This window comes from Pinus tabuliformis, chromosome 3_1, assembly GCF_031772625.1.
Source record: "Pinus tabuliformis cultivar Carrire ecotype Pingquan chromosome 3_1, CPIR1, whole genome shotgun sequence".
NCBI lineage: Eukaryota > Viridiplantae > Streptophyta > Pinopsida > Pinales > Pinaceae > Pinus > Pinus tabuliformis.
Genome location: NC_142301.1, coordinates 484,479,824 through 484,493,757, shown reverse-complemented (window position 1 = coordinate 484,493,757; position 13,934 = coordinate 484,479,824). Strand labels below are relative to the sequence as shown.

The 13,934-nt window shown below is 38.4% G+C and overlaps 1 protein-coding gene across 2 annotated transcripts in view; it reads right to left on the bottom strand.

Annotated features, from left to right (window-relative positions):
* Nucleotides 1-13,934, bottom strand: part of LOC149187909 (arginosuccinate synthase family) — a 311,302-nt gene that overhangs the window by 47,226 nt on the left and 250,142 nt on the right. For both annotated transcript variants that reach the window (XM_089411491.1, XM_089411492.1), the window contains exons 7-8: nt 10,024-10,098; nt 9,765-9,950 (exon numbers count right to left, since the gene is read on the bottom strand). In XM_089411491.1, the coding sequence (XP_089267617.1) occupies nt 9,765-9,950; nt 10,024-10,098 (261 nt within the window). The remainder of the gene's footprint in view (nt 1-9,764; nt 9,951-10,023; nt 10,099-13,934) is intronic.

The following is a 13,934-nucleotide window of genomic DNA, read 5'->3' as shown; positions in this document are numbered from 1 at the left end:
TGATATTATGTAATGCTTAAATCAAAATTTTCCCATTTAATTTTACAATTGAATTGCTAAATTCATGTAATGCTTAAAAATTTGATGTATGTTTGTAATAGCTAGAATATAGATGATTGTTGTACATACTAGTAACTACAATGGAATCATGGATGCCATATCTATCTTGATTTATGCAAAAATATGCATGTTTTCATGTCTTCTACAATTAATTTGGTATTTGGGATGTTTGTTTTGAGTATAAATGCAAAAAAATATAAAAATATATATATATATAGCGGACGCTTCGCTTCCTAGATTTTTGGAAAATGACGCTTCCGCGCTCCGCGCTTCCGCTTCGCTCCCGCTTCGTGCAACATTGATCTCAAATAACTTGGACTGCTACAACAAACTAGGGCTTCCTAGTTGCACAAGAAAACATTGTTTGAAGCCTCTTGACCCCTGTACACCTACGTCGCTCCTTCTAGAGGTTGCAGCCTAGTGTGACCTCCCTCCTTAAGGCCTCGCAACCCTCAAATCACCTCCAAAATAGTGTTGTTTGCTACAACACTCATGCAGCCACATGTAATAGAGATTCCCCACATTATAATGCACAAAACATACCCTTAAAACATACCTCTAACCAGCGACTAGGGTCTGCAGTGAGCTCTCACTCCAATATGTCCAAGACACGTCCTCAAACCTTCCTTGTGGGTTGCCTCAGACATGTGGCCAAGCTGCCAAGGAAATCGCACCCTAGAAAGAGACAAACCCTCTCCAAACTCGATCCCTTACCTTCCTAATTCGCTGCCTTAGTCACTTCTTCAAATCACCGAGGTATTCTTGATGGTTTGATGCACTTGGATGTGTGTAAATGACCTCCAAACTCTCCTTTATTTATACACTCTTCATGTGGCTTCAACGAATTGTCAAGAGGGCTAAACTAGCCCAAGATGACCTCCTCTCGTTGACAAATTAACCTACAACCACATATAAAAATTAATTTCTTCACTTCAACACATCCTTTTCACGTGCTTCGAATTGCTCCTTGCTCCTTTAAGGAAGCCCTTCGATCTACATGTGCCAAATCATCAATCCTCATCAAATTCACACCCACATGCTTGGGTGCAAAGCCCACAAGCTTGTGTTCGAAGCCCACAAACATATTTGTGTGCCCATTCCTCCAAAAACCCACTAGCCTAGGGTTTGGAGTAACTCGCTACAAATCTCGACAGGAAGTTGGTGCTTTTTATTGATGTAATTTTGCAAAACATATATTAAAAGTATTCAGTGGTTTTTCTCCCAGAAGGTTTTCCACCTAAAAATTTCTTATGTATTGTTCATGTGATGTGATGTTGATTTATGTTTTAATTTGATGCTAATGATAATTAACACTCTGAAGTTTAAAATTAACTAATTGAAGTGAAATGTTGATTCACCTCCCTCTCAGTATTTCCAACAATTGGTTTCTCACATTTTCTATTGTAATTTTAATTTGGTGAATGGTGTTGTTCATGTTTCTAATTATTGCTTTCAACTGAATATTGAAATGTGTTATGTATAAGTAATAGAAATAATCAATTGGGTTCATAACACCTTCTGGGTCACCAGAAAAATTTCAAAGGGACTTGTAGAAGCTATGAGAGCAAGAGGGTGTGAGGATATTGACCTTCAAGACTCCTTTATCCCTTCCACCAATGTCCATGCCCCCTTTCATTATGTTCCTCCGCCTCTTGGATCTCACAATCAAGACTATCAAGCTAAAAGTGAAAAGAGGATGAACACTAAGAGTTATTTCACACTTTCCTCCACCTCTGCCTTTGCTACTGCCACTACGTCCCAATCAAGTCTAACCTAAGTTGCATGAAACATTGGAACGTTTAGGAGTTTCTGCGACGGTTATGTATGTATGTATGTATATATGAAATTTATAAATAAGTGAATAACACATTATCTTGCAAGAAAAAAAGGAATAAGACCCATAAACGATAAATTTAGAAGGAAAACCAAGTCTATATTGACTCTCAAAGATGATTACATGGTCCTCCCGTTTCGACCGAGTTTTGAGTACGGGTATGGCTCGAGACATCGGGTTCCTAAACATTTCGTGCAACATAGAGTCTATCTCAACCCACTTTGGATGCCCATTGGAAAAAGCAATGCAATGAAGTTGCTTTTCAATACATTACCAGATGGTGGTATGATGCAGATTCCCTTTAATGCTACCCACTCACCTTATTCCCAAGCTATTTGGGACTTTGATATATCTGTAGGAAAGGTCTTCAAAAGCTCTAGTAAGCATGACTTGAGGGGATCTCTTTTCCAAAAAGACGTTTCTTGCATTAAAGAATATTCGTGTGAATATGAAAAGTCATGGACCGAAATAGGTTGTTCCATCATGTCAAATGGATGGACTAATGGAAAGAGCCACACTATCATAAATTTGCTTCTCTGTTACACTCAAGGAACCATGTTTTTGAAATCAGTTTATGCATTTGATATGGTGAAAGATGAAAACCATCTATTTGACCTTTTGGATGAGATGGTTAGGGCAATGGAGAGCAAAATGTTGTGCAAGTCATCACAAATAATGCCTCAAACTATGTTCTTGCTGGAAAGATGCTAGAGTCAAAATATAGGACCATTTTTTGGACCCCATGTGCTACACATTGCATAGACCTCACGCTTGAGGACATAACCAAAGTGGAGTGGTAAAAAACATTATAGAGCATGCCAAGTGTATCGCAAAATACATTTACAACCACACATGGGTATTGAGCCTAACGAGGGAAAACACTGGAGGCAAGGGTCTTGTTAGGCCTACCATTTCGAGATTCACAACTCACTTCCCCATGTTGCAATCTCCCAATTCCCAACAACAAAACTTGTAAAAAATACTTTCCTATGATCAAAGGAATTCATCTCAGTGGACTTGCAAACAAGATGGAAAAGATGCCAAAAACAAAGTTTTTGACAACACATTTTGGTAAAAAACATCAGAGGTTGTGAAATTTGATGAACCCCTAGTTGAGGTGTTGCATTTGGTGGATGGGGAAAATTGGCAGTGTTGTGAACATCTCGATAACATCCTGATTTCATCTCAAAATCACGATTTTTTTGGCCTACCCAATGTTTGCCGATTTTTACCGATATTTTGATGGTACCTTGATTTTGCTGATGTTTGCCAATTTTTACCGATATTTTCCCGATTTTTTGGCTTTCTGGACCTTTGTCAATTTTATCCTGAGTTTGATGTTCGCAACATTGAAAATTGGCCATGGGCTACATCTATCAAGCTATGGATTAGGCAAAGGAGAAGATATGAGAAGCCTACAAAGATAAGGTAGGTAAATATGGGCTAGTTTTGGAGATCATTGACAATAGATGGAACAATCAACTCCATCGTCCAATACATGCAGCTAGGTATTGCCTAAACCCAAACTATCATTATAGAGTTCAATTAGGAGAAGATCAAACTTGTGAGGTCAAATATACGTTGAACAAGTGTTTGGAGAGCATGATCGCTGAGGAGCCTGAGCAAATGGAAACACATCAACAGATCAGTGCTTTCACTAGGCGCTCAAGTAAATTTGGAAAAAACCTAGCTTCAAGAGCATTCCCAATTTCTTCGAACACATCCTCAGAACATAAAACAAGAGGAAGACTCGAGATGTGAACCAAAATTGGCAGGATATCAACTCAAGCAGTTTCGGCATCGAAATCCACATGTCATTTTGAAAAGAATCAATTTTTATACCCCCACTTCTATCTACTATGCAGAATATTGTTTACCTCAGCCACCTATTTGAACACCCAAACTAACCATCCTTTTTCCAAAGTCCTAATGCGGGGAGGCTATTCAACCACAGGTTCAACATTGTTGGAGAAAATGTAACTAGGTTCGGTCTTCATAAATGTAATTTTGGTATTTGTACTTATTCAAGAAAAGGGAAATGATTTTTGTATTATTTTTCAACGAGTTTCTTGCTCATTGAAAATAGGTTAAGCACAATTTGAAGTGCTTCCAGAGATTCAAAGACAAAATGTAATTATGAAAAGACCCTTTGAGGGCATGTTACATCATGTAAGTCACCCTACAAGGTCAAGGAAATAACTCCAAGCATGGTTAAATCCTCTCCTAGCACCAACAAAGTCTACAAGCAGCAAAAACGATGAACAAATGTTGAAATATAATGCAACTACAAGTCGGCTTTAGGGACAGTCATGTCGGCTTCAAGGAGGAGGGATAGACCTCTATAAATAGAGGTTGTCCTCTCCTCATTTGGACATAGACTCACATCTCTGAAATCCGAAAGGAAGAAGAAGGCTTAAAGGATGAAGAAAAGGTGAGAAAAGGTGCTACAAGGATAGCATTACAAGAAGGAAGAACAGCGAAGTTAAGGGGTTGCTTTCTAGGGTTTCTGCAGCCACACGTGCGAAGGAGTAAGGGACAGACTACGGCCAGATCAGTAGCAAAAGTGCAGTGACATATCATTTATGGTTTGGGCTAGAAACTAGGCTAATAAAGGTCTCCTACTCCAGCGTTGAAGGCATCCTCACAAGCGAAGGAAGAAGAGACATAATTGAGGAAGAAGAGGATTGTTTCTAGGGCTAGAAACAGTCACACATGCGAGGAGCAGGAAGGGCTTGACAACAATTTAGGGCAGCAGCATAAGAAGCCTAATTCGGATGTGTAGTTAGGTCTACAAGGTATCCCAAGGTCAGCAAAGAAGGTCCTCCTTATAGCAAAGAAGAGGAGCCCTAATATTCTAGGGTTTCCTAACCTAGAGGACAAAGTGCTGGAAGACAAAGTGTCGAAAGATGTGCCAAAAGTGACAGTGCAGAAAGAGGAAGGATTTGACTCATGCTTGGAGGAAATCTTAGTCAAGGGTCTAGGGTTTGGCAGTTGTTCAAATAAGAAGCTTCAATAAAAGAAAACTTACGAAGGGTTTCCCTCTCAAGAGTGGAGAGGGTTTGTCCCTGGCAGAAAGCCAAATTTTGTGTTCTTGTTATTTTGTTTTGGTCGCAGTTTGATGAAGCACACACATATGCACTAATAAGAACAAGAAGAAGTATAACCTAAGAAAAAGTAAAAAGACTTCACAAATTGTTATCAAGTCTCGGAGAATCAACACAACACTACTTTGCCCTAGATTCACTAATAAACATTCACCTTGGTCCACTCCTTGAGACTATCCCCATTCATATTTCTTCCAATAAACGATCAACTACCACTCGTTCTTCCAATTCCATTGCATCATTGAGCTCCGTTCTTTCCCCTAAGGTTATGATTACTTCATTTTTGTGATACACTTCCATTTCTTGAGTATCCTTTCTCCTTCCAGAGAAGGGTGCCCTCGGCTCCCTGCTTCAACTATAGTGGAGCCGCTCATGAGGGAAATACCCAGAGATTTCCCTATAAAGCCTTACTCTGGTTTCGCTGCAAACAATCCAAAAAAATTGCAAAACAGCAAAGAAAACTCCCCACCGAAAGCCAAATTCGGGTCATCAAAAGAGAACAATACCTTTTTTATGGGAAGTAAATGTTCTGGTCTCTTTAGTCCAGTGGAATGATAAGCTAGGATTCACAATATCCTCTCCATCGTATGCCGCAGGTGGTATGACTGAGGTAGCATTAATGCCTTCAAGGTAAACAATGCCATGGTCCTATGCCCTCACCTCCAGCGTGGAATCCACCCTGGTATCAGAATTGGATAGCCTTTGCGCCAGCTCACTAAGGATGTTTATCGTTTCCTCCTCCAACTGATGTGCCCCCACAGGAACCACCTTCCTACACCCTCGGAAAAACCAAATGTGCATGGAAGTGGATTCGTCTAATTGACAAACCCTCCAAAAGGATCAGTTGAGTAATCCAAGTTATCCTATTCCATTTCCACCTCCGCTACCATGTCCTCCACCCTCTGAAACCCTAAATAAGACTAGCTCAAAATCGGCAAGAACACTAGCTCACTCCTATGGAAACCCTCCCTCATATCTCGCTGCAAATTCTTCAACTATCCAAAGATATGGTGTTTTAGAAGGAAGATTTGATTACCATCCAATATCTTCACATCAATAGATGTAGGATAGCATGATGGAAATGATTTTCGACGTTTGAAGCTTCGTAAATAATTGTCTATTCTATTTTGTGGCCATTCTGTTATCCGTGGGATGGGTTCATATTTTCCATATCCATAGAAACATGTGCAATAGGTCCACAAAGGGGGCATGCCACTAGGAGAGTGGACAAGTCAACAATTTGTCACAACTACCAAATGGTATAAAAGAATCAAAGGGAGAAATGCACCCTTTAAGAGTTGTTGTAACCTCCCTTAAATAAATAAGAAAAGAGACCCTAAATAGAGTATGCCCTTGATAAGTGTGCCAAAGTGGTTAGAGGTCCATAAACTAACACCATAACTCCTCAACTTATCCTAGGAAGGCATGCAAGATGGTACATCCTTACCAAAATCAAAATAATATATCCAAAACCATGAGTTGTAAGGATAAACCATAACCCAAAACCATCCATTGATTTCTAAAGCCATGGATGCACAAATGGAGCGGCCTAGAAAATTGTGCCAGAGGTATCCATGCCTTCTAAGATGTGCAAAAGATGCCCAATAAGGAGAGCGCTCTACTCCCTAAAACAGCCAACCAAAGGATGCAACCTCGCCACCAAAACCCAAAGGCATTCACACCATCAGGAGATATATGCTATATAACCATAAAAAGATGTGCCAAAAGAGAAGTACTCCATTATAATAAGCATGAACCCTAGTGAATATGCCAAAAATGAAATCACCATTTCCAATGGTAATAATGAACTTATAATACTTAGGGAAACCCTTAGTTAATGGGTATCCCTCTCCATAAATGTGCTAAGGGTAAAGAAAATGTATGAGCAATGCTAAGCAAGACCCTCAAACACCACATGTGCTAGAAGAAAGGCTCTACGCAAGATACGATGATGCTAACCAAGAAGGCAATGCGCATTATATAATCAAAAATAATCCCACCATGGTGATGTGCTATAGGGATAAAAAACATGACAACCAAGTACCAGGATAGATTATAAAATAACGAAGACAATACACATCGTGAACCAAAGTACCTCCATATAAAGAACTGAAAATAATGATATGCTCTAGGGGCACAAACCATTGAGTGTGCAAGCAAAAACTCTCCTCTAGACACCGCACACCTAGCGTTGGCGGTGTCCAGACATGCCACAAGGAAATTGTCGAGGAAAGTGTGTGCATCCATAAAAACACCCCTATATTTGTCAAGTAAGCTTGGCTACAAATATTCCATGTAACTACCAATCCATAGAAACAACTATGATGCTCCAAAGCAATGCCTCATCATCAATACAAGGGCTAAATCTCCACACAAATGTGCAAAGTAGAGCAAGTATACCAAGAGCAACACATGATGCTAAGATAAATCATATGAAGTAGCAAGCATCTAATCAAATATATACCAAGAGGGTGATCAATCAAGCAAAGGCATGTAATATGAGCTTAGAAGCCTTAGGAAGTAGAAATGAGGCTATCTTTAGGAATCAAGGATACTTACCTGAACGAAGTGAGCGTAAGAAATCGTTAAGCTTATATTCTTAAGAGTCCATTAATAAGGAAAGATCAGAAGTAGAGTATTCTTACACTATTATATTTAGGTATTCTTTCTATTACTTAAAGGTATTTGAGCTTACCTTTAGGAATTGGACCTCCTCATGTTATGCAATCCCCTACAACTCACAATCTTCAAAGGATTCACAAATAGTAACCACCCAAATTATAGTTACCTAACCTATGGCCATACCACCAATGAGTTATCAACCAATTACCTCTTAATTAGTTTCATTGTTGACATAATTAATCCCATCCATTTCATTAATGAAAAACATATCTTTATCTCCACTCACATAGCACGGGTTAATCCTATAATATAAACTACTATAATATAATACATTAATAGGACCTCCAACATTAATAGGAGCTATTAATCAAACGGACAAAGTATTCTGGGTATACTAAGAAGGATAGGATAAATAGAAGTGCGATACATTACATCTGTATTGGGAATGACCTCATTACTCCTCAGAGAAAAGAGAAGAAAAAACACATTATCTAAGACCTTTCAATAAATCTGGATAGGGATAAACAAACTATCCAATCTCCAAAACTGTGAACAAACATATACTGTTCATAATGAGATTTGTCGAACTGAGCCTTACCGACCTTTACAACATGAGGTAAGACCTTTACAACATGAAGTGAATAGGAACAAACACTATATTCACATCAAGTGTGGCTTGGGCCTCCACTTCTCTTCAATTCTTCTCCTTTGGTTGGTTGAGCCTCACTGAGTAGATACAAATCAAAATACCGGGACTAGATCCTCACTATGTTTTTAGTGGGTGCTGTCCACCTCACAGATCAATGTATGTAGCTGCTACAATTTATCACCACCACTTGATCATCTGCGTAAGGTTGATCAACACTATCACTGGCAACCATCCTAGCTTTCGTTGATTTGGCACTAGGTTTTGCTTAATTGTTTGTAGCTGGAGTACATCATCACTGTCACTGATGAAACAACTCTTAAACTATGTAGTAGTTTAGGTGGTTTGTTTTGCCACTATAACAGACTTCCAATCTCTGAGTTAGCAACAAACTCAAATTGCACCTACCTTCTAGGTTCACATCTTCTTTCTAGATTCAATATGCTTCTAAAGATCAATTGCTATGATTGTGTTGAGACCTCACTAGGTCTCCTATATTTATACATCTCCAATTATCAACTTAAGATCCCTTATCTCCATTCAAGGTGTCCTCTTTCAATAATTAGAATAAAGAATAATTTTCCTTTGGGTCTTTAGCCCACAACATTGGGTCTAAAGCCCACTGCTTAGGTACATTGCCCACAAAACCTATTTTTTGTGGGTTTTCTCCACACACCTTACTACCCCAAGGGTTCTGGCAGTACCCCCCCAGCTACAATTTCAACATTGAGGAAATATGTAAATGAAGCCTTACAGATATCACGAGCAACTCTACATATTTAAAATAGAACATTTTTTTCCCCTTCCTCTCTGGTTATAGTTTCCTAATCTTTTCATATTCCTACATTGATCCTGAATCCAGATTACTAATTGTCATGTCAACTGCATCAACACTAGAAGTTCTCATATCTTTGTAGTTTTCAAATTCATTAATGCATCTCACAGTTGACAAGTCTAACCAAATCCAGAAGCAATCAGTAGGAGATGCCCTCGCCTTCAATAAAGCATGTTTTCCCCATATCTGATCATTACATTACTTTCACTAGATTCCAAAGTCCCTCAGAAATTAAGGTAACACAAAACACTTCATATTTATGCAGAAAATCCCATTCCCTGTCATGTTATTGATGATGACAATGATGACCTTACCATCCACTGAGACCAACGTCAGTCTATCAGACCTTAAAAAGGAAGTTGACTATGTTATTTTATAGTGAAGGGATAACAGCTTCTTAACATACATGTTTTGATGCTGCATAGAAACATTGACGAGATGTTTAATAGCTCAATAGCCAACAAATAGCGAGCTGCACTTCCTATATTCCAAAATCATCTAATGCAAAAGTTTAAAGAATCATGCAAGTGCAGCCTCAGATTGGATTGTCTGGCTTGTTAATATAAAGAACATAAATAGACACACTAATTAATCAGGTTGAATGTAGATATGGTCATTTGTAAGTTCGTCAAACAGAAATTATTAGAATGGAACTGAAATTACCTCATGGCTAAGATGCCATAGATTGCGGTCTCTGCTGTAAATTGATTTCTTAGTAACCGGAACAGGAACATTATGTTTCTTTGCATACTCAATGGCATCTTCTCGTCCTTTTATATCCCACTCACGCCATGGTGCGACAACATTGAGTTTTGGATTCAGTGCAAAGAAAGTCAATTCAAATCTAACCTGCCATAGAAGGAAGAATGACTGACATAGTAATATGAATTCATTAAAGAAACAAAGCTCACCAAACTCATACCTGATCATTGCCTTTTCCTGTGCACCCATGTGAAACTGCATCTGCTCCAACTTCTCTAGCAACATCCACCATAGCCTGCATACGTAAATGATACTAAGATTGTAAGAATTGTATGATTGTCTAAGAAAATCTTAGCGATGGTCTATATATATATATATATATATAAAATGGTTGAGCCTCCCTAAATATTAATTTCATCACCTTTTGAACAAATGAGTATCCATGTGAACATATCGATATGTTTTCCTTTGTATGCATTGGATTTTTAAAATTGATGCCCCATTGCCAGTCACTTCTACAACGACTGTAAAGGCAAGATCTACTATCTACAAAGGGAAAACAGAATACAAAGAATAGAGAACAATCAAAGTTTTGAATTTTCCGGCTGAGTGGGGTGCAAATATGACCCTGCAGTATCTTCTCCAAAATCCAAGAATGTTTATTAAAAGGTAAAAATGTAAATACTTTGCATTCAATGTTTATTAAAAGGTAAAAATGTAAATACTTTGCATTCTAACAGATTCCAATCTCTACCAAGTCTGCAAAATGTTTTAATGATAAAATTGAATGAATACTCAGCACTATCAGACTATCAGTACATGGCATTAGGAAAGAAACAACAATTACAAAAGACCTTTAACAAATTACAAATGGTAAATAGGATCTTGGCTCTACTGTTCATGGCTTGTCTTCTATTTATAGACCATTGCACAAGAGAGCAGTTGTTACTCATATTTCAGACTTATCTACGTCTTCTCCTTCTACAGGTTTTACTCAGAACTGTTTCCAGCCTACACTCAACATTACCATCTTCCTCCTAAGGGATATCAGACATCCATAACCATAGCAATTTTTTATAACCATAAACACTTCTTTGACATATCTTTCATTCACCCAGGTTATAGTATAGAGGCAGTTACAATCTCAACACAAGGTTTTCCAGGATTGTCTGGTTGTTGCAATTTTATGTAAATCCTAGGATTTATTTCTTAAACATTTAGAAAGATTGCGAGCAATATAAGGTGTTTGAGATTTTAATTTCACTTAGCTAGACTCTTAAGTATGCTGCACCCTTTTTCACTTTCTTTTGCTTTCAGTGTTGACATAGGAGTTGCTTTCGAAATCCCACATTGTACTCACAGTGGTGTACCGTTTAATCCAATTGAACTACTTTTGTGGTTATTTGTTGGACATTAATTAAATTATCTTAACCTAGAGCCAAACCAGCTGGTTAATTGAACTACTTTTGTGGTTTTTTGTTGGACATTAATTAAATTATCTTAACCTAGAGCCAAACCAGCTGGTTATAATGATTCCCTGAGTTCCCTGGCTGGAGCCGGTGGTTCCAACCAGAAATTGCCAGTTCCATCCATACAGTTCTGGTCTGAACTGGCCAATCCATACAGCACCATATAGGCACAATTGAGCCTACTAAAATAACATTAGAAAAGGAAAAAAAATAATAAAAATAAATAAAAACTAAACCCTAAACCTAATTATAACCCCCCACCCCACTTCTCTATTTAATGAGTCCCTCCCTCCATCTCCCCCAACCCTGTCATTTGTCTGTGTCTCACACCGACCCTTTGATTAATTTGGAATTTTTACACTTCTGAATTTTTGAGCAACTATTCATCATCATTCAGCATCATTGTTCTTGCTCATTAGGAATGGCTGTGAATTTTTTAGCAAGTATTCATCATCATTCAGCATCATTGTTCTTGCTCGTTAGGAATGGCTGTTTTGGGCTGAAATGAAGTATCAAATCAGAGAGATTCTATGGCTGACTTGAAGAAATTCTTGGGCTGTTTTGAAGCTGGATTTTTTTTGTTGTTTTGGAGCTGCTCTTCCACTATTTTCAAATATTGTTTTGCTGATTCAAAGTTCATATTTGGGTCGTCTATTTTGAGTGCTTATGAAGATATGTAACAGTTTAAACTATTCCTATAATCCTAATTTTATTTAAAATAACATTGACTTTTTTCCTAGAAATTAAGAAATCTTAGGCTTTTATTTGCAGATTTGTTTTTGTTCGTAGAAGCTATTGTCATTACTCCTAAAGAAAAGAGGGATTTGGCATAGGAACATTGCCAATTGGTTGGGGGTAAAATGGCATGCAACCATTGTCAAAAAGAAATTGGTGGGGTGGTTATCCATTGATTGAAAGTTGAAACAACATTTAGAGCATGCGACAAGGAATATAAAACCTTGCAAATGAGTATCCGATGAACTAAAAGCCGAGATGCAAGGTGATATTGATGCCTTCCAAGCAGACAAAGCCAAGATGAAATGAATTCAAAAGGAAATAGGAGAAATCAAAAAGATAGTTGAGGTTAATAGAGATTGATTGGATCTCTTTTCAACTGCTTCTTGAGTAATTATTAGGTAGCAGAACACCAATTCTTGGCTTGTTGAGGTTGATGATCCTCTAGTTTGAAGGCCCCCCTCTGTGGAATTATATTTGACCAAGAATGATTGTATGCTACCTCAAGATCCCTTTGTTGGAAGAATTTGTCATTGATGTCAAAGGGTGAAAGGGCCAGCATTCGTTTTGATGATTTGCGTGCACAAATCAAGTGAATTTGGGTACAAGAACCCTCTAGATTGGTAGCCCTTGTTACACCATTTCGTTTCATAGGTGGCATGCCTTTTGAATCCTCGTGGTTGGAGAGATATTGACATTTGAAGTTTGATGCCCCAAATGGATAGGTTTAGCACTAGCTCTTGCCCCATTATATTCATAGATTTAATATTTTATTTCTGCCCTAGAAGAAGGTCAAATTGAAATTCAATTTGTCCTAAATTCATATATCCTAGTCAGCCTTGATCAAAGACATTTAGAAAGACAAAAGATAATTTTTATTGTGCCTCATCCTCATTGTTCAGGTCAGCCTAAATAGCAAATTTCTCAAGTCGGCTCTAGAAAAAAGTCGTGGCTTTTCAAAAGGAGAAGTTGGCCCTGCTTTGGTTGACTTGTTCAATAAAAATAAGAGGCTCTTCCACTCCATTCTATCACCCAACTCGTTCAAGAAAAACAGAAGAAGAATTATACCTCATGAACCTAGAGGCAATTTCAAGGCAGATTTTCTTGATCTTTTATCTCTGATCTTGGGTAAAGGTTATTGGTGGGTTTTCCAATCAGGTTTTGGTACGTTTTGGAAGCTATCTTTTCAGCCTCTTTTGTTGCATCTTGTGGAGCAGAATTCGGACTCTTCTTGGATCAAATTTGGCTTCCTTTACCTGTACAAATCTCGGCCTTCCGTAGAAGAAATTCAGGTCTGTGGACAGAGTTCAGCCCCCCTTCTGTGACATTTTGGACATGTGCAAATTTGGCGCTAAGGTAAGTAGACTTCGACCTTGAGGCAAGGAATACTTCGGTCCTGAAGTGAGTTTAATTTCAGGCTTGTAGAACAGAACTCGAACCTGTGAAAATACAGGTCTGTAGCCTGTGGAACTCGGGCCCCACTTGTGACTAAACTCAGCCAACTTTGAACAGAACCCAAACTTGTTTTTGAGGAGCAAAATTGACCCTATATTGGCATAGATCTCAGGCATGTAGATGATTGTTTATGAGATTTTTGGAAGCAGACCTGAGGCAGACTTGGAGCAGATTTTGAAGACATTTGTTGAAGCAGACTTGGAGACGACCTTTGGTGCCTATTCTGAAGTATTGGAGCAAATTGTTGAGGACAAGTAAGGGTATTGATGATCTAAGGTATGAAGTTGCCTTTATAAAATTGGATGTTGTAGTTGGGTCATTGTCCCTGGTACGGGAACCCAAGAAGTTTTATTTTATCTCTTATCCTATAGGGTGGCAGGGTGGTGCTAGGGAAGGAAGTTGTAGCTTCCTTCAGGAGGTTGTCATCTCCTTCTAGTGGGAGCTGGTAAATATAGCGGTTCTAGCCCTTCCA